The 24,550-nt window shown below is 40.7% G+C and overlaps 2 protein-coding genes across 2 annotated transcripts; both read right to left on the bottom strand.

The window, feature by feature from the left end:
• Nucleotides 1-1,643: 1,643 nt before the first annotated feature.
• rpl6 (ribosomal protein L6) lies at nt 1,644-9,233 on the bottom strand. The gene is made up of 7 exons (XM_079827668.1): nt 9,181-9,233; nt 8,027-8,188; nt 7,828-7,944; nt 3,836-3,979; nt 3,419-3,467; nt 1,937-2,121; nt 1,644-1,827 (listed from the first exon to the last, which is right to left on the bottom strand). Exons 2-7 carry the CDS (start codon nt 8,186-8,188, stop codon nt 1,675-1,677), a joined length of 810 nt encoding a protein of 269 aa, XP_079683794.1. The 5' UTR covers nt 9,181-9,233; the 3' UTR covers nt 1,644-1,674.
• Nucleotides 9,234-10,725: 1,492 nt separating this feature from the next.
• On the bottom strand, nt 10,726-24,495 carry acaa2 (acetyl-CoA acyltransferase 2). Its single transcript, XM_079826915.1, has 10 exons — nt 24,405-24,495; nt 23,645-23,811; nt 21,004-21,132; nt 20,805-20,921; nt 15,677-15,824; nt 15,430-15,605; nt 13,056-13,185; nt 12,901-12,971; nt 12,593-12,747; nt 10,726-11,452 (listed from the first exon to the last, which is right to left on the bottom strand). Exons 1-10 carry the CDS (start codon nt 24,418-24,420, stop codon nt 11,368-11,370), a joined length of 1,194 nt encoding a protein of 397 aa, XP_079683041.1. The 5' UTR covers nt 24,421-24,495; the 3' UTR covers nt 10,726-11,367.
• Nucleotides 24,496-24,550: the final 55 nt, after the last annotated feature.

The raw sequence follows: 24,550 nt of genomic DNA, 5'->3' as shown, positions 1-24,550 counted from the left end.
CTTATGGAACATGAATGATGCAAGGTTGGCGTAACTTGTTAGGAAAAATAGCTTGTCTTGTACATATATTAGTGCTGTAAAATCAATTAATCGCGATTACTTACATCCAAAATAAAAGTTGACCATTTCTGTTCTCATGTATATATTTAACATTTGCATGTATATACTTTATATAAAAACTATATCTAAATATATACATGCATGTGCATTATATACAAAAATATACACGCATTAAACTTTTATTTTGGATGTGATTAATCGCTTTGACAGCACAAATTATTTATATATATAGAGGCGGACAGTAGTGAAGAATTTTTAAATTCTACTGAAGGACATATTTCAAGTATATGTACTTTATCAGTTTTTTTTGGGAAAACTTGTACTTCACTACATTCCAAAGCATAATGTCGTACTTTTTACTGCACTAAGTTTCATAATTTTTTTTTTTTTACTTTGATAAGTGATAGTTCACCCAAAAATGAAAATTAGCCCATATTTTACTCACCCTCAAGTCATCCGAGGTGTGTATGACATTCTTCTTTCAGACGAATAAAATCTGAGTTATTACAAAAGTCCAGGCTAATCCAAGCATTAGAATTGCAGTAATTTAGTTGCTTTGTTTTTGAAGTCCATAAAAAGTGCATCTGTCCGTCATATAACTGCTCCACACGGCTCTGGGGTGTTAATAAAGGCCTTCTGAAGCGAATCGATGCGTTTGTGTAAGAAAAAGATCCATATTTAAAACTTTATCAAGTAAACTTTCGGCCGACCGCCTTCCCTGTTCAATTTATGGAAAAATTGTTGAAAGTTATTCTGCCGATCGAAAGACTAATGCGACCAGGTCCGCTCGTCATGACGTCACGTACGCATCTTGAGTTTCACTTTCAACATTCAACACTTTTCCACGGAAAGGGATCGGCTGGAACTCTACTTTATAAAGTTTTAAATATGAATATTACTTTTACTCAAGTAAAAGTGAATTACTTTTACTTGAATAGAAGTATACAGTACTACATTTTTAATGTAATTAAGTATTAAAATTATATTCAATATGAAAGTGCAGTAAAAATTACATTTTGGAAAGCACAAATGCTTCAGGAATGGTTTGAGGAGCACAGCCAGTTTGAGGTGTTGACTTGGCCTCCAAATTCCCCAGATCTCAATCCAATCGAGCATCTGTGGGATGAGCTGAACAAACAAGTCCGATCCACGGAGGCCCGACCTCACAGGACTTAAAGGATCTGCTGCTAACATCTTGGTGCCAGATACCACAGCACACCTTCAGGGGTCTAGTGGAGTCCATGCCTCGACAGGTATGATTTCGCAGCAAAATGGGGACCAACACAATATTAGGTAATAATGTTATGCCTGATCGGTGTATATAAAGTACTGGTGTACACACACTCAACACATCATTAAACCTAAAAATAGCCACTATTAAAGACCGATTTAGAAATTCAAAGTGCCACTGCTCAACAAGAATTTACTTATTTTAGGCTTACCGCAATGGAAAAATTGCCAAGATATTTGCACCTTGTATAGATTTTATTAAAATGTGATGTGGCGCAGGCTTTCACACAAACTGACTGAAAAGGCAGAATGATCATTTGGTATGAAAAATAAAATAATCCAAGAGGCAGAGAAAGTGATCTGGGTTAAGATTTTATTTGCATTTTAGAAAACCAGTTTGTGTGGATAGACCCCATTAGACAGGGAGAATGTGGAGCGCAGGTATCCCTTGAGCTGGGGGACCTTCTTGATCAGAGGAATCAGCTGAGAATCCACGGCTTTCTGGTCTGCCTTGCGCTGCTCTGTCAACTGGTACTTCTGCAGAACCAGAACAACAAAAGCATCAGAAAACTCAGTTCTCTACAGGCTGAGGGTCCTGCAAAAGCACTCGGTTAACTGGAATTGATTTGAAGAAAAAGTGTTTTACCTCCTTCTCTGTGTCAAAGATTTCTCCCTCCTGGTGCTTGGGTTTCCTCAGCTTCTTCTTCTTGAAGTAAGCATCGGTCAGTGTTCTGGGAATCTTCATGCCAGAGATGTCCACCTTGGTGTTTGTGGCGATGCAGAACTTCTGGTGAGCTCTACGCAGAGGCACTCGGTTCAGAACCAGAGGACCTGAGAGAGACATGAGACGGCCATTGATTACTCACTCCCCCAAACTCCACAGCAGAGCTGCACAATATTGGGAAAAGCACAGAATGATATAACGCAGTCTGATCGTCCCCCATCCCCTATTTATCTGATCACCCCCCCCCCCATATAGCGCACAGTCTGATCGCCCCCCATCCCCTATATAGCGCACCGTCTGATCGTCCCCCATCCCCTATACATCTGATCGCCCCCCCATCCCCTATATAGCGCACCGTCTGATCGCTCCCCGTCCCCTATATAGCGCACCGTCTGATCGCTCCCCGTCCCCTATATACCACAGTCTGATCGCTCCCCATCCCCTATATAGCGCACCGTCTGATCGCTCCCCATCCCCTATATAGCGCACCGTCTGATCGCTCCCCATCCCCTATATATCTGATCGCCCCCCCATCCCCTATATAGCGCACTGTCTGATCGCCCCCCCCCCCCATATAGCGCACAGTCTGATCGCCCCCCATCCCCTATATAGCGCACCGTCTGATCGTCCCCCATCCCCTATATATCTGATCGCCCCCCCCATCCCCTATATAGCGCACCGTCTGATCGCTCCCCGTCCCCTATATAGCGCACCGTCTGATCGCTCCCCGTCCCCTATATACCACAGTCTGATCGCTCCCCATCCCCTATATAGCGCACCGTCTGATCGCTCCCCATCCCCTATATAGCGCACCGTCTGATCGCTCCCCATCCCCTATATAGCGCACCGTCTGATCGTCCCCATCCCCTATATAGCGCACCGTCTGATCGCTCCCCGTCCCCTATATAGCGCACCGTCTGATCGTTCCCCATCCCCTATATACTGCACTGTCTGATCGCTCCCCGTCCCCTATATAGCGCACCGTCTGATCGTTCCCCATCCCCTATATACTGCACAGTCTGATCGTTCCCCATCCCCTATATAGCGCACTGTCTGATCGCTCCCCGTCCCCTATATAGCGCACAGCCTGATCGTCCCCCGTCCCCTATATAGCGCACCGTCTGATCGTTCCCCATCCCCTATATACTGCACAGTCTGATCGTTCCCCATCCCCTATATAGCGCACCGTCTGATCGTTCCCCATCCCCTATATACTGCACAGTCTGATCGTTCCCCATCCCCTATATAGCGCACTGTCTGATCGCTCCCCGTCCCCTATATAGCGCACAGCCTGATCGTCCCCCGTCCCCTATATAGCGCACCGTCTGATCGTTCCCCATCCCCTATATACTGCAGTCTGATTTATTTTGATATATGGAGCAGCCCTAGAGAAAATGGACTCACCAGTGACGAGGAGGAGGCCAGTGTCCAGCTGCTTGAGGAAGACCACACGCTGGAGGAGAAACACACTCACACTGTTAGCAGCTGCCGTCCTCATCTCAACCTCGTTTGCAATGCAAATATCAAGAGTAACTTGTCACCCCAATTCAGCAGAATAAAGTTAACAAGTGTTTGTGTGGGAGGGAGTATCTGCGCAGGTCGCTGGGTTCCGCATGTAGGCGTTTGGCCCATTGATTTGCTATACAAGCATGCAGGAAGAACAATGGCTTTGTTTGGATATAACATCCCAAGATCTTAAACTAAAGTGTGCCGATATTCAGGAAAGATTTCCTTAGAGTGGGAGACAAGCGACTAGTTAAATGTCACACTTGAGCACAATACTGCCGTTTATAAATGGAGAATGCGTGCGCGTGTGTGTACCTTTCCACGGTGGCGTCCGGTCAGCAGGATCACGACCGTTCCAGGGGTGATGGATTTGCGCAGTTTCCTTCGGTGCTGACTGAAGGGCTTGACCCCGTGACTCCGCAGCTTACGGCGCACGTCTTCTGTGGGGTAGTAACGGGGCTGGACACAGGAAAGAGAGATGAGCACGTTCACACAATCACTCACAAAAATCAGCTTATTTAAATAACTGTTGTCCGGTTTACATGCGGACCAATAACCAAACACCCCAGGTAAACCACATCTACAAGTCTTTATTCAATCAGGTTTTCCTCTCAGTAGTGACATCAAAACATCATAATTTGCGTTTCTGACTCTGAATGTTTTATGATGTTGGTTGTGATGTTAAATAAAGCATTAAAAACTGAAGAGTATTGCAACACGCCAGCGAGAAACTCGTTTATTATCCTCTCATGCAGTTACAGACGCAGCGTTTGGACTGAACCAGTTCAAGATGAGCACTTATAATTTGGGTCAAGCAAAACACTCGCTCTGCCCGGGTGCGCTTAAATCCACAGTAATGCGCGCGTTCCTGTCACATCACACATTTGCACTTTAATAAGCCCACAGAAATCATGTTAATGTGTTTACATGCTGGGAAAACCTAGGAGCAAAAATCTAGCTGTGATGATCGGTTTACGCTTAAGCCGTTTATGACCTCACTCCGATAAAGGAAAACGGGTTAACGCATTACATAACGTGTATCGTCGGCTTGTACATAATCAGGTTAAAGGGACAGTTCCCAAAAATTTATTTTGTACCAGGAAAAATCCAAACCTGTACGAGTTCGTTATTTTGTCTAAAATCAAAGTTTTAAATGTTTAGGTGCTATCAACTTAACTTATTCATTTTTTGAAATCTCATTTTATGTACTACTGATGCAAGAAAATGGATTTTAATCATTGGATCGCGATGCTATGGAGCCGGATCAGCCTCAAAAACACTACATTTACAAATCAAAATTCATAAATGCACAGCATAATTCACATGCAACATCTTTCATAAATGTGATGGAAATTAATTCAAGAACTTGATACATTTGCGTAAAGATTTAATTTTAGGTGAGATGCATTTGGGGAAATATTTATGTTTTTACTCTACGAATTGCTTTCTGAATTTACGAATCAGATTTTGTAAATATGAATTGTGCTGTGCCTTTATGAATTTTGTTTTGTAAGTGTATTTTTTGAGGCTGATCCGGCTCCAAACAATTATGCAGACAATTCTGTATCGATTAGGGGTGTAAGAAAATAGATACACAGGAATAATCGCATTACATCGATTCTCAAAAACACTATCGATATTTATTTATTTACATCCAAGATTCGTGGCTTTGTGTTCGATTTAAACCAGACTGTATAAAACCCAACTGCTAGATGGCAGTGTTATCTCAGAACGTAAACTGACGTGGAGCCAGAGAAGCGCGAGTTGAGGGTTCGTGCAATGCTAGCAAACCCAGCTCACCAGACGATAGTATTATTCTGCTCCCGCTGTATACAGAGCTGAAGTGTGAACTCATTTTGGCTTCAGCCATAAAGCAGCCACTAAGGAAAATCAACGCGAGTTATTTTGTTTGCTAAATAGGCCAAGTTAAAATCCAATACTCGGGAAACGCATTGAATCTGAGAGCTCGCTTAACATCCCGACGTCATCCCCGCTGCGGAGAAGCACTTCGATAGAACATGTACTGCACGTTTTCCTCTCAGTAACAAAACTGACAGCAATGGCAGCAGAACGACAGCATCTGATCATAGCGATGCACCTGCTCTGAAGTTCAGTACTTTAAACAGCACTTTATACAATAGACTGCTTTAAAGCAAACCGCTTTACAGTATTAAAGGTCCCGTTCTTCGTGTTTTTTTGAAGCTTTGATTGTGTTTACAGTGTGCAATATAACATGTGTTCATGTTTCGCGTGTAAAAAAACACAGTATTTTTCACACAATGTACTTATCTGTGTACCGCTGTTTCCACTGTCCTAAAAACGGCTGGTGATTTCCTCTTTCTATGAAGTCCCTCCTTCAGAAATACGTAACGAGTTCTGATTGTGCAAGCGCTTACCGTGTTGTAATTCGACCACAGCTTAGCGCACGTGAAAGCGGTTCCTGTGTTATGATTCGACAGCAGCTTAGCGCACGTTGGAAAGGTCACGCCTCTTAACGGAGAGATGTATGCGTTCAATAATCTCTACAGCGTCCCTGGGAAAGCCAAACAAAGGTGATTTGACTCCTGGATGAAAATAACAGCGTCTCGATGACATGGCGATAAACACACTCAACGCAACAGTTCCTTTTCTCCACGCGACACGTCCGCTTCTCCACGTGGGACAGCAACAAGACCGCACCCCCTTTTTCGCGTTTCTTTGTGGGCGGATGTTAGTCTGTTCTACTGCTCTACTGACGTAATTAAAGAAGGAAGTACCAGGATGTAGTCCAAGCCAGCCGTTCGCTGTAGGCTTTGAAAGGGAACTTCTGTTAAATAAAATATCTCGCTTGGCATTGAACTTTGAGCTTTATAATTTTACAGGTATTATTTATGCTCTAACAGCAACATTACACACTAACTAAAGTTTGAACAATGGGATCATGCGGAATGGGACCTTTAAATATAAAACAAACAGTCATGGAGTGGACTATGCACTTCTGTTGTTAAATAGTTTAGAAATTAAAAACCGCTATACTGTGAACCTTTAAAACATACACAAAGAATCCTGCAGTCACTTTACCATTTCCCAAAATTGCACAAAATGGTGATTAGTGATATAAATGATACTGTATTAAATAAAATAGTTATGTCAGGTTTTGCGCATATGGCTGTGTTCTTTATTCTTTTAAATTAGGTCTTTCTATAAAAAAAAGAAATAGTCGCAAATATATCGTATCGTATCCCCTGTATCGTGATCCGTATCGCCAGATTATTCACAATACACAGCCCTACTGAACTGCAGAGCTGGTGCATCATATCCACATCGCCATGATCACATGCTACATTTCTGCTGCCACCGCTGTCAATTTTGTTGTGTACAGTGTTTGAGAATCTATACAGTATCGTGAAACATATCGCAATATTCAAGTGTATCGATATTCTTACACCCCTATAACCGATTATAACCTACTGATTTTCTCCAAAATTAGTCACATACGCGTTTCTCGCGCTAGCATAAAATGGCAGAGAGAGGCAAAACACAAGCGAGTAAAACCCACTATTTTAACAGCGTGTGAGTGCGCGTACACGTTTGCGAACATGTGTAATGTGTATGCGAGTGTGTGCGCCAGACTGCACACGTGTGTGAGCGTTATTGACAGTTGAGAGTTTCATGCCCTTTGTATTTACTGGTTTGTTCTAAATTGTCCTGCCGTCGGCTTTGTTCAAACACAAGTGGTGTTTGTTGTATATTCAGGAAGTGAATTCTTGAAGCAGATAAAATAAAAAGGGAGTTTATATATCTGACTGCTTGTTTTCATTGACAAATGTAGCCGTGTGCAGTCCTGGAAGTTTGTGTGAGATATGGGAAGATCGTGTGGAAGCTTGTTTCCACCACAGAATAAACATTTAAAAATTATAATTCTGACCTTTTTTTCCTTCCCCGACTTCTCAGAATTGGTACAATTGTGAATTATAAAATCCAATTCTGAGAAAAAGACTCAATAGCTAGTTATCTTGCAATTCTGAGGGGGTAAAGACAGAATTGTGAGGTAAAATGTCACAAATACACTTTTTATTCCGTGGCAGACACAAGCTTCCATAAGACTAAACATGTTACAGAAGCATTTTAAGACAATATTTTAAAAAGAAAGTCTGAATAACGTCATTTGTAAAGCCTCAGGGTCAAAGTTGACCTGAATGCAAAGCCATTTTTAAATGGTTACGCTCTTAAAAACTTTAATACTTTTATACTTTAATACTTAAACTTTTTAACTAAAATTCTGGCCTTAAATCTCAGGGATGTGGTGGTAAACGTCTTTTGCTCACCATCTTGCGGCGTTTGACCACACGAGTGCTTCCATTTTTGTCTCCTCCGACAGTTTTTTTGACGGTGATGGATGGCTTCTTCTCCCTTATTTTCTTATGCTTGATTTTCTTTTCCACCTGAAACATTAAGACAGAGCATTAGAAAACACCTGATGACGGGGCGAGACTGACCCTGGATCTGAGAGATGTGAACGCTCACCTTCGTCACGGGAGCTTTGGTCTTCCTCTTGTACAAGGCCCGGCGAGCGAACATGGCCGAGCGGGAGTAGCGGCCGATGCCCCTGACCAGCGCAGGGTTACGGCTGCCATGCTTATGGACAACCTTCTTCTTATCGCCCTCCTTCTTATCGCCCTCAGCCATCTGAGGAAACAAAACAGTTATTAAAATAATGCAGGCAAACAAAGATTTTACACATTAATAACGTGGCTCAGCCAAAGGTTGGAATAAGTGTCAATTAAGTTTAATATAGCACTTTTCACGTGACATTGCAACATCAGCACAGTCATTTTATTAACTCTATTCTCAAACATACATGCACAAACAAACTATCTATCTATAGCATATACACACACACATATATAAGAGCACATACATCCATACACACCCACACACTTATAACAAAACAGTTATTAAAATACGCATTAATAACATGGCTCAGCCAAAAGTTGGGCTGCTGTGGAATAATTGTCCATTTAGTTTAATATAGCACTTTTCACGTGACATTGCAACATCAGCAAAGCCATTTTACTACCTATTCTCAAACAAATGCACACACACACACATATATATATATATATATATACACACACACATTATAAATAAAAGCATATACATACACGCACACACATATATGAAAGCACATACATGCATACACACACACATATATATAAAAACATACATACATACACACCCACACACTTATATATAAACATTCACACACGTATATATAAAAGCATGTTACCACAGTAACCCAACGTGACCAGTTGTAGCATTGCTAACAGGCTAAAGTACATACATAAACGCGTATATACGCTAACAACCGTCATTATAGAGTATATTTAACGCTCTGTTCACATGACAAGCCGTAACATATGACTTTATGGTCTTTAATATTAATATAAAAACACAAAAACCGCTTAAAAGTTCACATGCACCGGGTGTCAGGCCGCGGCGCGGGCCGAACATTCATAACGTACGTTAAAACATACATCACATCCACTAATATCGACAGCTACTAGCACTATATGTGTATTAAAACATTCCTACATGAACCAGAGTGAAATATTAATCGCTGATGAATCGGATTAATGCAGATTGTACTTGGACAAAACAGACACGAAAGCCACAATTACCTTCAGCTAGAAAAAAAGACCGACATCCGGGCATTTGACGGCTATATAGTCGTGACGTGTTAACCTTTCTACGTCACGTTCTGCTCTTAAAGGCACAGGCGCTTCTTTTGGCCGCATGGCGGGCGCGCGAGTGCCGCTCATCGGGCGAGGGATGTACTTTAAAACCTTGGAAATGTTCTTGTGTCTTGTGTGAAATTGGCGCAATTTGTCACATGTTGTAGGAGTGAATTAAAGCAATAAAGCAGATTTAGAAACAGAGGTCAAATGTTTATCGTGCTTATTTTGCTGCTGTTAATGCAACGTTTTGTAAATTGTCATACAGTTAAATAATTTATGCATACACATACTATAATAAGTATGTTAATATGTATAATTATATTACATATTGGGTAAGGTAATACAGTATATAAGACACACTTATTTGACATTTTATATCCCATGTTCATTATGCATATAAATTCTTTATATTACATATATTATAGTAATAATGTAATATAATGTAATATAATACAGTACACACCGATCAGTCATAACATTATGACTAATATTGTGTTGGTCCCCCTTTTGCTGCCAAAACAGCCCTGACCCGTTGAGGCATGGACTCCACTAGACCCCTGAAGGTGTGCTGTGGTATCTGGCACCAAGATGTTAGCAGCAGATCCTTTAAGTCCTGTAAATTGTTTGGTGGGGCCTCCATGAATCAGACTTGTTTGTTCAGCACATCCCACAGATGCTCGATTGGATTGAGATCTGGGGAATTTGGAGGTCAAGTCAACGCCTCAAACTGGTTGTTGTGCTCCTCAATCCATTCCTGAAGCATTTGTGTTTTGTGGCGGCGCATTATCTGCTGAAAGAGCCACAGTCACCAGGGAATACCGTTTCCATGAAAGGCTGGACATGGTCTCAACAATGCTAAGGTAGGTGGTACGTGTCAAAGTAACATCCACATGGATGGAGGACCCAAGGTTTCCCAGCAGAACATTGCCCAAAGCATCACTGCCTCCGCCGCCACGCCTTCTTCCCATAGTGCACCTGGTGCCATGTGTTCCCCAGGTAAGCCACGCACACGCACCCGGCCAACCACATGATGTAAAAGAACACGTGATTCATCAGACCAGGCCACCTTCTTCCATTGCTCCGTGGTCCAGTTCTGATGCTCACGTGCCACTGTTGGTGCTTTCAGCGGTGGACAGGGGTCAGCATGGGCACCCTGACTGGTCAGCGGCTATGCCGCCCCATACACAACAAACTGAGATGCTCTGTGTATTCTGACGCCTTTCTATCAGAACCAGCATTAACTTCTTGAGCAGTTTGAGCTCCAGTAGCTCGTCTGTTTGATCGGACCACACGGGCCAGCCTTCGCTCCCCACGTGCATCAATGAGCCTTGGCCGCCCATGACCCTGTAATGGAAGTGTTCAGCCATATATATATATATATATACACTTTTTTAAATCTTATGCACAATAATTCACAAATTTTGAAAAGGGGTTAGATCAGTCTAAAACAAGATAACGCTGGAGTAATTCAAACTGAATCAGAAAACTGACTTGGAACAAGAATATCCTTTAATCGCCTCAAAAGTCATTTATTTAAAGACTGGAAGTGCATCCAAAGGTCATCCTTGTCAATCCATGTGCTACGGCTGATCCACCTTTGTTATTGTAGTATGTATGACTCCATCTATTTATAATAAATCTGCATGCCAAGCGGGAAAAAGTAAAGGCTGAACATTACACAATGTCGTATTACACAGCTCATTCTTTATTGATAAGAACAGTCAGGCTATACAAAACCATTTAGTGAAGTCCATAATCAAGAGTTTTAGTCACATGGAGTCGAACCACAACAAGTGAATATATTACATTTCTGGAAAGCAGCAGAAGTGCATGGAGATGGTTAATCTAGCTGGATGTTGAATTAGGCACAGAGACAAAAGTCCAGCAAGGCACGTTACTTCCAGCATCACTGAACCAAACATACAGGAGCTTCTGCACAGAAACAGCTCCATCACTCCTTGATCATATCATCCTGGACTCATTTTACAGGAACAATAATCATGAGCATAATAAACATTTGTGGACTGACTTTTTTTTCTTTTTCTACAGACTTTGGGACGGTGTGAATTAGGTTTTGAATTTGACTTGATTTGTTTGCAGTGAGTATCCTCAACTTGTGTGTTTGTGTTCTCAGTTCATGTTTTCCAGGACAACTGCGATTCCCTGACCGCCACCAATGCAGGCAGAGCCAACCGCATACTTTCCACCGCGCCTCCTGTGAACACAGAATACAACACATCACATGACCTCATGCAATATAAATACAGCAATGCATGATCGGGTTACACAACCTAAAAATGGCTTTTTACAGCCATAATGTGACTATTTCTGAGTGAAACAGGATATTCAATTCCCATTATTGTTCTTTTCTGATTATTAATGAAGTGCCTTTGATGTATGTTTTTTTAATGCTTTTAATAATGTACATTGAAGATGATGTATAGCACGATGGTTCAACAAGTGTTGTTTTAATTAATGCTCTATACATAAAATGAACAATTGATCAATCTAAAAAAAAAAGGAGGACGTGGACGTTCCATAATGACGCTTATTTTTCAAATGTGTCAATAATAATTATTGTTAACCAGCATATAATGCATGTGTTAACCACTTGCAAGCAGCATTGCATAAACAATGGCTAAATATCTATTTGGAAGGCAAGTAGCATTACATTTTAATTTTTTTTCTTCATAATAACATGCATTAATGAATGATGCACAGTTAGACGAGGAATGTGCATTAAGAAACTCATTTCATGTGGACTTTGAACAGTTTCCATGTAAATATGTCACAGTAGCCATGTTTCCATCCACTTATTTTTATGCAAATTTTGAGATATTGCATAAAAAAGGCTGGATGGAAATACTAAAATGCACATACATTTAAAAAACGAGCATTAAAAAATGTATGCGCTTAATTGAGGCGGATTATTTTTAAATCCACAATAGAAACACATTTACTGAACAAATCCCTTAATGAATAAAAACCTCCCATGGCTTTGCCTCAATAAAGGCTGTGATTGGATAACTGGACTAACTAACCAGCGGACCAATCGCATTGCAGCATCTCAAAGGTTGGTTTGGAGGTTCTGAAATGCCTGAGTAAATGATTTCTGAACTCCCTCCAGAAGTGTCCCAATGCAAGATCACATGACCGCGTTTTTTGTGTTTCGTCTGACGCTCTGAGATGCAACCAATAGAGGAAAAGCCACAACGTCCATTTTTTTTCCCAGGAGACGATTTTGTTCTCTTGAACACATGGGATGGAGACGTTGCTTCATTGGCAAATGTTTTGTGTTATATTCCAGGTTAAATTCGTCACTTTAAATGAAAAACATTTATGTCAGTGTGTTTACCTAAGCTCGTGAACGAGGTGCGCTGTGATTCTGGTCCCAGAGGCTCCGAGCGGGTGTCCGATGGCGATGGCTCCTCCGTTAACATTGGTCTTCTCAGGGTCCAAGCCCAAAGCTTTAGCCACTGCCAGATACTGAGCCGCAAATGCTTCATTGACCTGACAGATACATAAAAACAGATATATGAAACTCTGGATTAAATCTGCTTGACCATCTTTGAAAAACATCGCCCACTCTTCATCACCCTAGTTAACATTTAAGTGGGCATGCATAATATATGAGCCGAATTAATGTATGTTATTATATTCTACCTCCACCAGGTCCATGTCTTTGAGTGAAAGACCAGCCTTCTTCAGGGCTTCTGTGATGGCAGGTACAGGCCCTGTTGTATTCACAAAATATTACAGTTATTTATTTATTTCCCACCCACTAAGTTTAGAAGAATATGTTGGTGGATGGCGCTCACCAATTCCCATGATGCTGGGATCACAGCCTGAGCTGTGATAGGCCACAATTCTAGCCAATGGGGTGAGTTTGTGTGCCTTCAGAGCGTCCTCACTGGCTATGACCACAGCAGCCGCTCCATCAGACACGCCCTGTGGGTGGAGCCGATGATATCATAAAAGACATGCAAATAAACACTGCAAAACACAAAATGACTAAGACTTTTTTTCTTCTTCTTTTTAAGTCTCTTTTGCTCACCAGGTCTGCATTTATTTGATCATAAAAAGTGTAATATTGTGAAGTATTATTACAATTCAAAAGAACTGTTTTCTATGTGAATATATAGTAAAGTGCAATTTATTCCTGTGATCAAAGCTGAATTTTCATCATTACCCCAGTCTTCAGTGTCACATGATCCTTCACAAATCATTCTCATATGAGGATTCGATGCTCAAGAAACATTTAGGATTATTATCAATGTTGAAAACTGCTAATATTTTTGTGAAAACAGTGATAGTTTGAGGGTAAGATATCAAGAAAAAACATACAAAAGAAAAATGAATTAATACTAATATTCAGCAAGGACAAATTTGATCATTAAACTGATCAAAAGTGACAGTAAATGCATTTATAACACTACAAAAGATTTATAAGTCAAATAAAATAAGTGCTGTTCTTTTGAACTTTCTATTCATTTAAGAATTCTGAAAAAATACATCAGTTTCCACACAAAAAATTTAATTAAAGCTGGGCGGGGGTCTAATGTTATTTCATGCATTCTGACTTATTTACACTGTTAAAGAGTTGATTCTCATGATTAACACGGACAACGTTTCAAAACACGAGTTGGACGTATGACGGAGTATTTCTGTGCCAAATACACTCCTCCAGGATGTATTATGTCATAAAGGGTGGAACTCCTTATATGGGCACTTCTCCAGGATGAGCACACACACACACACACACACACAGAGAGTGAGAGCAAGAGCGCGTCCATCAATGAGCTTTGTTCGGTTATGGGAGCTGTCAGCTGCGCTGTCATTCTGTTTTTAGCCTGCGAAATCAACAATGTCACTAAAGAAGTGTGTTTCTGGTGTGAGGGAAAGATCACCTTTGTTCAGTTTCACACACAACCCAGCGTTAAGGGAAAAGTGGAAGCAGTTTGTGTTTCTGGAGTTCTGCAATTGTGTGTGTTTGTTCCCGGTCATGAGTGGAAACCGCAGGCGGTGAGAGAAACTGAGTCAAATGTGTGTGTTTTGTTGGCAATCGGTGCGTAAGTGCATATAATGTGAACAACACCAACGTCCAGGGATACATGTGTGTGTGTGTGTGTGTGTGTGTGTGTGTGTGTGTGTGTCTCTTTAGCTCCGCCCACTGCATGCCTCCACGAGCTCAGCTGTTTTCTGAAAGAATCGGTACAGTGTATCTGTCTTTTATAAATATGATAAACTAAAGACTCTTGGGAGATATGAAGAATGCAACACTACTCTATAGATAATCAAGATTAAAGGGTTAGTTCACCCTAAAATGAAAATTCTGTAATTAACTCCTCACCCTCATGTCGTTGGACACCCGTAAGACCTCCGTTCATCTTCGGAACACAAATGAAGATATTTTATTGTAAATCCGATGGCTCAGAAAGGCCTCCATTGGAATGGCACTTTATACTCTCAAGACCCTTAAAAGGCACTAAAGACGTCGTTACAAAGTCCATCTCACTACAGTGGTTCTATAATAACTTTATGAAGCGACGAGAATAGTTTTTGTGCGCAAAAAACAAAAACAAAAAATTTCAAAACAAAGCATCATGAAGCTTCGAAGCGTTATGAATCAGTGAGTCGAATCATGATTCAGATCGCGTGTCAAACCGCCAAACTGCTGAAATCACATGACTTTGGCGATCCAAACCGCTGAATCGACTCACTGATTCATAACGCTTCGAAGCTTCATGATACGGTGTTTTGAAATTGGTCATCACTATATAAGTCGTTATTTAGGGGTTTTTTTTGCGCACAAAAACTATTCTCGTCGCTTCATAAAGATATTGTAGAACCACTGTAGTGAGATGCACTTTTTAACAACGTTTTAAGGGTCTTGACAGTGTAAAGTGCATTGTGCCAATGGAGGCCTTTCTGAGCCATTGGATTTACACTAAAATATCTTCATTTGTGTTCTGAAGATGAACGGAGGTCTTACGGGTGTCGAACAACATGAGGGTAAGTAATTAATGACAGAATTTTAATTTTTGGGTGAACTAACCCTTTAACATGAGACTGGCAGAAACTGTGTGTGTTATGCCCCTTTAAGAAATGTTTCTTGAGCAACAAATCTTAGTTTTGAATGCTGTTTTGAAGCACATTCTCTCTCTGCCTCGTGTTTTGTTCTGTTCTACCCACCGAAGCATTGGCAGCAGTGACAGTGCCTCCTTTCTTAAAGACGGTCGGCAGCTTGGCCATCTGCTCCAGTGTGGTCTGTGGACGGGGGTGTTCGTCAGTTGTCATGGCCACTTTCCCTTTCTTGGCTTTCACATCGATGGGTGCGATCTCAGCGTTGTAATAACCCGCCTCATGAGCTGCAGAGAGAGAGAGGTGTGTGTGAGCGTGTGTGAACCGATGCAGTGCCAAGGGCGATTGACACACTCACCTGCTTTCCACCTCTGCTGCGTCCGGTAGGAATACTGGTCGCAGTCGTCGCGCGTGATCTGATATTTCTCTGCCAGGTTTTCTGCGGTGATGCCCATGGGGAGCTTTATCTGCAGATCTGTCAGTCCTGCCCACAGCGTGTCTTCCAGCTGATTCACACACACGCAACAAATGTTATTCAGAGCCTCAGAAGTACAGTATTGTCAAATCTTGCACTAAATATAACCTGTCTAAATATGCAGATGGTTGTGAGGATGAAACGTTAATACGTGTATATTTATTTGTGAAATTATTCAGAAGTTTTGATCTAATGTATGCTTTTATTTAGCTGTTGTTGCCCAATGCTTTAGTTTAAAAAGATTTTCTTTGCTATTATACTGACATTACCACCAATGTCTATGAAATATTATCCTCAATTTTTTTATTTTGGTTGATACATTTTTTGATTGAGGTGACTCACTTCTCAAATCTCTTTAACTAGTAATAAAAAATGTGACATATTACAGCCGCAACATGAGAGATTTCAACATAGAAATCAAATTTCCCTCGATCGTTTGACATATAAGAGGTCTTTGTACCATTAAAACATCCTACAAGTTTCAGAGATTAAAATGTCCTCCTCATTTATAAACAAAGCATTTATTTAATCAACAGCTTGTTTGGATATTGCTGGATCTGTGACGTCACACGGGCAAATACATTTGCATATGAAACGTATGATCCCTCTGGAGCAAGAGTGTGGGGTCTCTGCGGAACAAAAGTGGGCGTTTCTAAATTTGTGGGCGTTTTCAAACTGATGGGTGTTTATAAAACATGCAATGAAAGGCCCTGTCCCAAATGGCACACTTCATGTGCACTTTCGGTGCATTTTTTACAATGGCTGCTGTGTGCGTGTGTCCGTTAAGTCCACGAGACTGCAGGGTGTCCCATTTGTCATTTTAGGTCTCAGAAGGGTGAACGCGAGCGCCCCCTTTGAGGTCGATATGCGCCCTCTATGCGCACTTCTGGCGAGCCTGCACTGGTGGGACTTCTTCCCAGCAGTCAAAGTGGCATTACGTCGTGAAAGTGCGGATTCAGAGACGGTGAGGGTTTAGGGTGCCAAAATGATCCCCTTCACACGAACACACCCCACCCCTAAACCCTACCCTCACTGTAACGTGGGCAAATCAGGTAACACAGTGAAAGACGCCCTCTGCGTATAGCCTCGCCCACTGATCTAGTAACTCCTATTACTGTCCTGCAGAGACTAGTGTTAATTTCGTCAGACGAGACGAGACTAAATATGTTCGTTAACGACCTTTTTTTCCATGACGAAGACGAGACGATGACGAGACTGCACCAATGTCCAAAAACACTGACTAAGACTAAATTAACATGCATTATTGTTGATGAAAAAGGACGAGACTAAACTGTTTTGCATAAAATAAAAACTAAGATAAAATCTCTCTTCATTTTCGTCTACAATTGTCTCTACTTTTACATCATGAGATGAATATTCAGCTGTTCAAAATATTCAGAAAGAGTTCCCGCTGTTGCTGGAGTGCAGGTCTCTGTCAGACTCCGCCTGTCATCTCGCGGCCGCGCGCGTGTGGTCACGTGGTTCCCGGAGCGCTCAATACCTCTAGTGCTGTGTCAGTGTATTTGAATGGCTTAAGCCGCGTAAGTTACACAACAGCTTCACTTTACAGGTGTTTGCAGCAATTTTTGGTAAACAGTACAGCATAGTGTGCGTCAGCCACATTTACAGTATCATTTTATTATGGAGATTGGTAGAGATCAACATTGTTAACATTAATATTAATGTTTTTCTTGTATTTAGCCCTCAGGTATTCCTTACTAATTAAGTCACACTTGTACTCATTGATGGTCAAATGTGATCATACACCTTAACTATTTCAAAAATAAATAGCCTATATTTTAATTCAATAATATTTATTGAATATTTTGAGGAGATCTTTTGGTACTAAATACTATTTGTGCAATACTTATGGTCCATTAATGATCACTTAAAATATTTTTCTTCTAATATTTTTATTATTTATATTACAATTAGTGTATTAATTAAGGTTAAAATAGAGAATTCCATTGCAAAGAGGCAAATTAGAGTCATTTTGTGGCTGGAAAAATAAAAAAATTCACTTGTAATGCCATTACCCACTGGGTGCCTGTATGGCTCTTTAATACATACACAGATCATAACTGCTTACTTATTTGTGAAATTTTGAAATGTTAATAATAGTGAATAGTAAAGAATGCAAGCAAATATAATATAACCCCAAAAAAGTGTAAAAAACATATTTTCCCTTATACTATGTACAGTAGGCTATATAGCCTACATATGAATTCATACTGAATCAAAATCGAAATCAATATTTGTGCCCATCGTCTCATGAGCTAATGCTGATTTTAGGCATCAATGCTGTAAATCAACCAGTTAGCTATGGTGTTGTGGCACAAACATTATGCAGGTTATATGTACTTTATGTAACTTATTTTGCCACAAAATATATTGAGTTTTCCTTTGACTAAAGCTAGACTAAAATGACTAGACTTTTGGTCGACTAAAACTTGACTAAGATACCTTGAGTTGTCTTTTGACTAAAACTAGACTAAAATGACGAGACTTTTAGTCGACTAAAACTTGACTAACAAAAAAAGATATGTGAATGACTAAATATGACTAAAACTAACAAGGACATTTGGCACAAGACTAAGACTAAGACTAAATTAAAAATAGGTGACAAAATTAACACTAGCAGAGACCTATACTTGAAGACATCGGCCAATAGTTATGCATCACTGCTCCATAGGCCTCGCCCACTGGCGTTCCGCCGCTTAACGGCTGACATTTGCCTACAGTGGATGTGAGTGTTGTGTCAAAAGCAAATAGAAGCCATTATAATCAGTGATGCTGTCTACACTGATCCAGTATACAGATGCACGATCAGTCCACAAGCTTGAGTCGACAACAGGACAAAGAGTGAAAGAACAATCGATTTGACCAGTTTAAACAGCTCATTTGCGTCTCTGTACAGACTTCAGAAGGATCCCAGCATCAGAAACAAGTGGAGAGTTTATTTTAATGCCGTCCAACGCAATGACAAGCCAACGCTCTCCATTGACTTTGCATTGCGTGAAGCTGCCTCCTTGTCATTTCGGACTTGTAACTAAAAACAGAACAATGTCTAAAAGCTGATATGTGACAAGGTGTACAGCAAACAAGCTAAAAAACACAGAAATATGTTTTTATAAGCCGTCGACCCAAAAAAATACAGTTAGTCCACGGTTCAATACATACCCCGGTTTTTAACCACGGTTTTTGGTTCGGTTCTGATGGCTTGTCACATCATATTTTTGCTATTCTATTCTTAGCCGACAGGAAAAGCAAGAGGTTAAGGAGATTTTTTTTATTTTATTGCAATACTCTTTCTTTAAAAGACTTGAAAAACCTTAATTAAACTTAAAACTTTACTTTAAAAAACCCTTGTACACATTATATATATTTATTTTATATTATACAGTAAAGATTTACACTGGCACCTCAGAGCTGTACAGCAGCATTTAAGTATGAAATTTTATTAATAAATGTAAAAATAAAACACTACATAGACTTCACATAAAATATACATTGATTCTTATTAAAGCTACTGTATTAAAGTTTTTCAGTCAAGAGCAGTGAGTGATTTTCTCTTTGTCTTTTGTTGTTTTATTAACCACTAAAGGAATAGTTCACTCAAAAATTAAAATTCTGTCATCGATTACTCACGCACAAGTTGTTTTAAACCTGAATAAAGTCATTTCTTCTGTTGGACATAAAATATATGTTGAAGAATGTTGGAAATCAAACAGTTGCTGGTCCCCATTGTAGGAAATAATAATATGGATGTCAATGGTTACCATTAACTGTCTGGTATTCAACTGTCTGTGTTCAACAGAAGAAATGAATACAGGTTTGGAACAACATTAGAGTGAGTAAATAATTACATCATTTTAGAGGTGAACTGTCCCTTTAAGGACAGCGTGTTCACTATAGGCTGCGCTGCTGTCAATTTAAGACCTGCGTGCATCTAATATACAGACACACGCGATTTTACTTTCACTTTAGACATAACCGACTGTGTTTATGTTAACCTTGTGTGTATTTGACAGTATTAGCGCAGTAAGACGGCTACTTAGTCCAGTAATCACTTGTTTGACAGGCTTTTAGTGCGCGCGCTCGGAAAAGCGCATGGTGCCCTACGCGCAAGGCTTTAAAACGTATATGCAAATAATTAACTTTCTTGATTGTGAATAACTATAGGTGTTCCGTGAGTATAACTCTACCACTAATGTGTGATGTGAATGTATGTCGCATTGTTCAGTATTGGGATGGAGGCAAACGATAGAATATGTAGAAAAATAATTAATTAAATGAAAAACCGAGAAAACCGCAATTCACAGGCGTGTATTGAACCGTGAATACCGTACCGAACGGTTCAATATTACATTGAGGATTGTGGCATCCCTAGTGTGCAGTAAACATGTTGTCACTGTTAAGCCAAATATCCAAATGTCAGTTTTATATATTATATTTCCTATCACTGATCACGTTCTCCTCCAGTGGGTGTACTTCTCAGTGTAATATAACGTGTCGCGCTCTGTCTCAATGGCCTGTATCCACTTTTGTGTCCTTATAAGCTGTTTTTTTGGGTCAACGGCTTATAAAAACTTGTGGGTTTTTGATTCTGGGTTTTGTTTAGCTTGTTTGCTGTACACTTTGTCACATATCCGCTTTTAGACATTGTTCTGTGTTTTGTTATAAGTCCGAAATGACAAGGAGGCAGCTTCACGCAATGCAAAGTCAATAGAGAGCGTTGGCTTGTTTTCCCCCCCGGTGGGCGTGGTCTTCAGATTATGACGCGTGTCGCTCTGTCTCTATAGCAAGTGGGCGTTGACACTGTTTCCTATGCAATGGCGTTAGCCAATCATAACAGTGGCCATTTACTGACAAGCCTTAAAGGAGCTTTGAATTAAAAATGGGTCTTTTCAGACAGAGGTTGATATTTATTAGTTTTTGTGAGTGTGTGTGCAAAAATCCATGTCACGACGCCTTTAAATTCAGAACCCGTGAACACCATGATGACCTTTACCTTCAAATCAACTCCAAACTTGGTCCCGAAGCGGATGTTCCTGACAGCGTAAGGAGCTTGGCTCATGCTCTCTGAGCCTCCGCACAAGACGACCTCTGACTCTTTAAGGCAGATCTCCTACAGAACAACACACACACACTGATCAGCATCTCCTGTGAGGGAATTATTGGGTCGTTTCCGTTTTTATTCAGGCTCATACCTGTGCTCCATTGATTATGGACTGGAATCCAGACCCGCAGAGGCGGTTGACGGTCAGCGCTGGCACTGGGATGGGAACACCACACCGTAGACCCACGTGACGCGCGATGTAGGGGGCGTCAGCAGAGCTCTGAACGAGAGAGAGAGAGAGAGCGCGAGAGCGAGAGAGAACATGGACAAAATGAACTTGAGAAGATACACACTTTACAAAAGTATCAAACTGTCATTCATTCATACAGCCATAATTTTTGATGCTCGATTTTACTGGCATGTAGTTTTTTGCAATTTAATATTAGTGCTGTCAAATTGGATCTAATATAAGTTTGTGTTTAGATAGATAGATAGATAGATAGATAGATAGATAGATAGATAGATAGATAGATAGATAGATAGATAGATAGATAGATAGATAGATAGATAGATAGATAGATAGATAGATAGATAGATAGATAGATAGATAGATAGATAGATAGATAGATAGATAGATAGATAGATAGATAGATAGATAGATAGATAGATAGATAGATCTATATAAACACCGATCAAGCATAACATCATGCTTGATTTTCACTGACAGGTGAAGTGAATAACACTGATTATCTCTTCATCATGGCACCTGTTATTGGGTGGGATATATTAGACAGCAAGGGAACATTTTGGCTGCGTCCGAAACCTGGAAAATGCTGCCCTCGGAGGACACATTTCAAGGCCGGAAGGCATCAAGACACGTCCGAATCTAATGTTAGCTTCACTTCCTGTCTCCTGAGAGACCTTCCTCTGATCGATTTTTGAAGGCAGCATATTTATATCCTTCGCTGCCTTTGACATCCCACAATCCTGTGCTTTCCATTCTGTGACAGTTGAGCTGGGAAAAAAAGATAAAGTCCGAAAGTTGCGTTTGCTGGTCAGTTTGTGTAGTAATTCAATGTTTGTTTAGTTCTCACCTAAGCTCTCTCTATTTTGCTGTAGATCATTAAACGGTTACACTGCCTAAGAAGTCTGTCCGAAATGAGTTTTGTGAGGTGCCTTCATGCACAAACTCTGCCTGCAGAGTCATTGTCTGATAAGGCAGCGAGGCAACGAGTCACTGCCTAGGTTTTCGGACGCAGCCTTTGTCCTCAGAGTTGATGTGTTAAGCTTGGAACATACTCTGCAAGAACAAAGAAATTTGTTTGTTTTCTCGAGGTGGCAAGAACAAGAACAAAGTTCGTTCTGGCCAGGACATTCCATACTTCACGAGAAAAGCAGGTGCCGAACATCTCCGTTTCTCTGCATTAACCCCGCTCACTTTAAAATTCTGATCAATCACACAATAGCTCTCGGACACCCACAAGAAAAAAGTTCTGCTCAGACGATGTGTCGAGAACGAGCTGCGAGAACTCCCAAACCAGGGCTCCGAAAATAAAATGACGTAATTTTGTTCTCACAGCCCTGGGAGCGAGAACTTTTTTTCTCTGTTCTTGCGGAGTAGCAGCCTTTAGAAGCAGGAAAAATGGGCAAGCGTAAGGATTTGAGTGAGTTTGACAAGGGCCAAATTGTGATGCTAGACGACTGGGTCAGAGCATCTCCAAAACTGCAGCTCTTGTGGGGTGTTCCTGGTCTGCAGTGGTCAGTCTCTATCAAAAGTGCTCCAAGGAAGGAACAGTGGAGAACCGGCCACAGGGTCATGGGCGGCCAAGGCTCATTGATGCACGTGGGGAGTGAAGACTGGCCCGTGTGATCCGATCAAACAGACGAGCTACTGGAGCTCAAACTGCTCAAGAAGTTAATGCTGGTTCTGATAGAAAGGTGTCAGAATACACAGAGCATCTCAGTTTGTTGCGTATGGGGCGGCACAGCCGCTGACAAACCAGGGTGCTCATTATGGGATTATGGGATAATTTTTGGGTAAACTGACCCTTTAAAGAAGTAACTGGGATGTTTTCTTTCTACTAGTCTGAAATAATTAAACCTCAAACTGGTGCATGTAGTCAAGTCAAGTCAAGTCAACTTTATTTATATAGCGCTTTTAACAATGCAGATTGTTTCAAAGCAGCTTTACAGTGTTAAACAGGAAAATAATGCAGTATAATTTTATTCAGCCGTCCAGCCATTCTGGAGAAAACGGTGATGTTATCAGTTCATTTCAATTATCATACAGTGACAGTGTGGGCTTTAGATCAGTAATTTAGTTTATATGGTTAATTTAGTTTAATAATTAGATTTATTTGGATATTTAGTTGAAAAATGTAGTGTCCCCAACTGAGCACGCCAAGCCAGAGGCAACAGTGGCAAGGAAACCAAAACCCCGTCAGGTGACCTAATGGAGAAAAATAAACCTTGGGAGAAACCAGGCTCAGTCGGGGTGCCAGTTCTCCTCTGGCCAATTAACAAACAGCGTATGATTATTCTGGAAACTTTACAGGTCAGAGGTCATAATAGATCGGAATATTCGAAGGATCGGAGGCAACACGCCGGAGACAGGTTTATTGAGGCTGATTAAATAATTATTAAAGTGCAATATTCGAACAATCGGTGTCATCACGCCGGAGACGGGTTTATTGAGGATGCCGTGTCGATGAGGCAATTTCAGGGGAGTCTAATTGACACAGTCTCTGCAGACACTTCAGGGTCATGTGTATATAGTGTATATCAAATCTCACCTGCATGACATTTCCCATGATGACACTGTTGACCAGCTCTGGAGCCACATTCCCGGCAGCGAGCGCAGCTTTAGCCGCGTGTTCAGCCAGATCCGTAGCGCTGTGGTCCTTCAGGACGCCTCCATACGTGCCGAACGGCGTTCTCTTGGCCGAGACTATGAACACACCTGGACAAAAACACAGAAGATCTGGTCAGATTCCTGCAGTCAAGAAAATCAGCACTTTACAATACAAAAAATATAGAGATGCGTTGCAACCAAGATACTCACTTTACACATTAACATACATCATGACAAAGAGTCAACTAGACTTGTAATGTGTGTCACTGACCTCACCTTTAACCTAATTTTTTCTGTCAGTAATGACTTTGATATATAGTTTGATCTGATGCTTGATTTTTCTACAGAACAGGTAACTTTTTTGCTTGTATTATGTATATTTATCTCGGTTTTGATTGATAGTGACGAGTCAAAATGAAGCTTTGAATCTATCAATAATTAGCAGAAGACAAAATTCCTTTAAATAAACTGCAATTAACTGCATATTTCAGAGCTGTTTAACTGGTAGGGAAACTAAAAAGAGCAAATAAATTCAAATAAATAGAAGGAAACAAGGAAAGTTTAACAATCAATGACATTGAAGTTCAAATGTGCAGTGTGTTTAAGTCCAAAACCGGACAACCCGAACAAATAACTCGAGTAGGCTCAATATAAAGCATTAATTCAAAGCAAAATCTAAATTAAAAGTTAAGTTTATTTACCTCTAAGGAGAGACATGATCGTGATTGTAGCTCTGATGGTGTTATTGACCGTTTGAGCGACACACACACCTCGCTGAACTTTCACCCAATTCGCCTCAACATTCACTTCACAACATTCGACAAACCTGTCAAAAATTACACTACGC

Source organism: Gobio gobio, assembly GCF_949357685.1.
Source record: "Gobio gobio genome assembly, chromosome: 10".
NCBI classification, from domain to species: Eukaryota; Metazoa; Chordata; class Actinopteri; order Cypriniformes; family Gobionidae; genus Gobio; species Gobio gobio.
The sequence above is the reverse complement of the archived record's forward strand: the minus strand, read 5'-3'. Positions and strand labels throughout refer to the sequence as shown.

Bases quoted from the DNA above. Each gene is read 5' to 3' on its own strand.
- rpl6 (XM_079827668.1), bottom strand. From the start codon at position 8,188: ATGGCTGAGGGCGATAAGAAGGAGGGCGATAAGAAGAAGGTTGTCCAT. The intron at 3,468-3,835 runs GTACACACACGC...TTTCTCCTCCAG, and splicing joins CCGGACGCCACCGTGGAAAG to CGTGTGGTCTTCCTCAAGCA. The intron at 1,828-1,936 runs GTAAAACACTTT...CTGGTTCTGCAG, and splicing joins TCTTTGACACAGAGAAGGAG to AAGTACCAGTTGACAGAGCA.
- acaa2 (XM_079826915.1), bottom strand. The intron at 21,133-23,644 runs GTGAGATTTGAT...TCTCTCGTTCAG, and splicing joins TCATGGGAAATGTCATGCAG to AGCTCTGCTGACGCCCCCTA. The intron at 11,453-12,592 runs GTAAACACACTG...CTGTGTTCACAG, and splicing joins CACCTCGTTCACGAGCTTAG to GAGGCGCGGTGGAAAGTATG.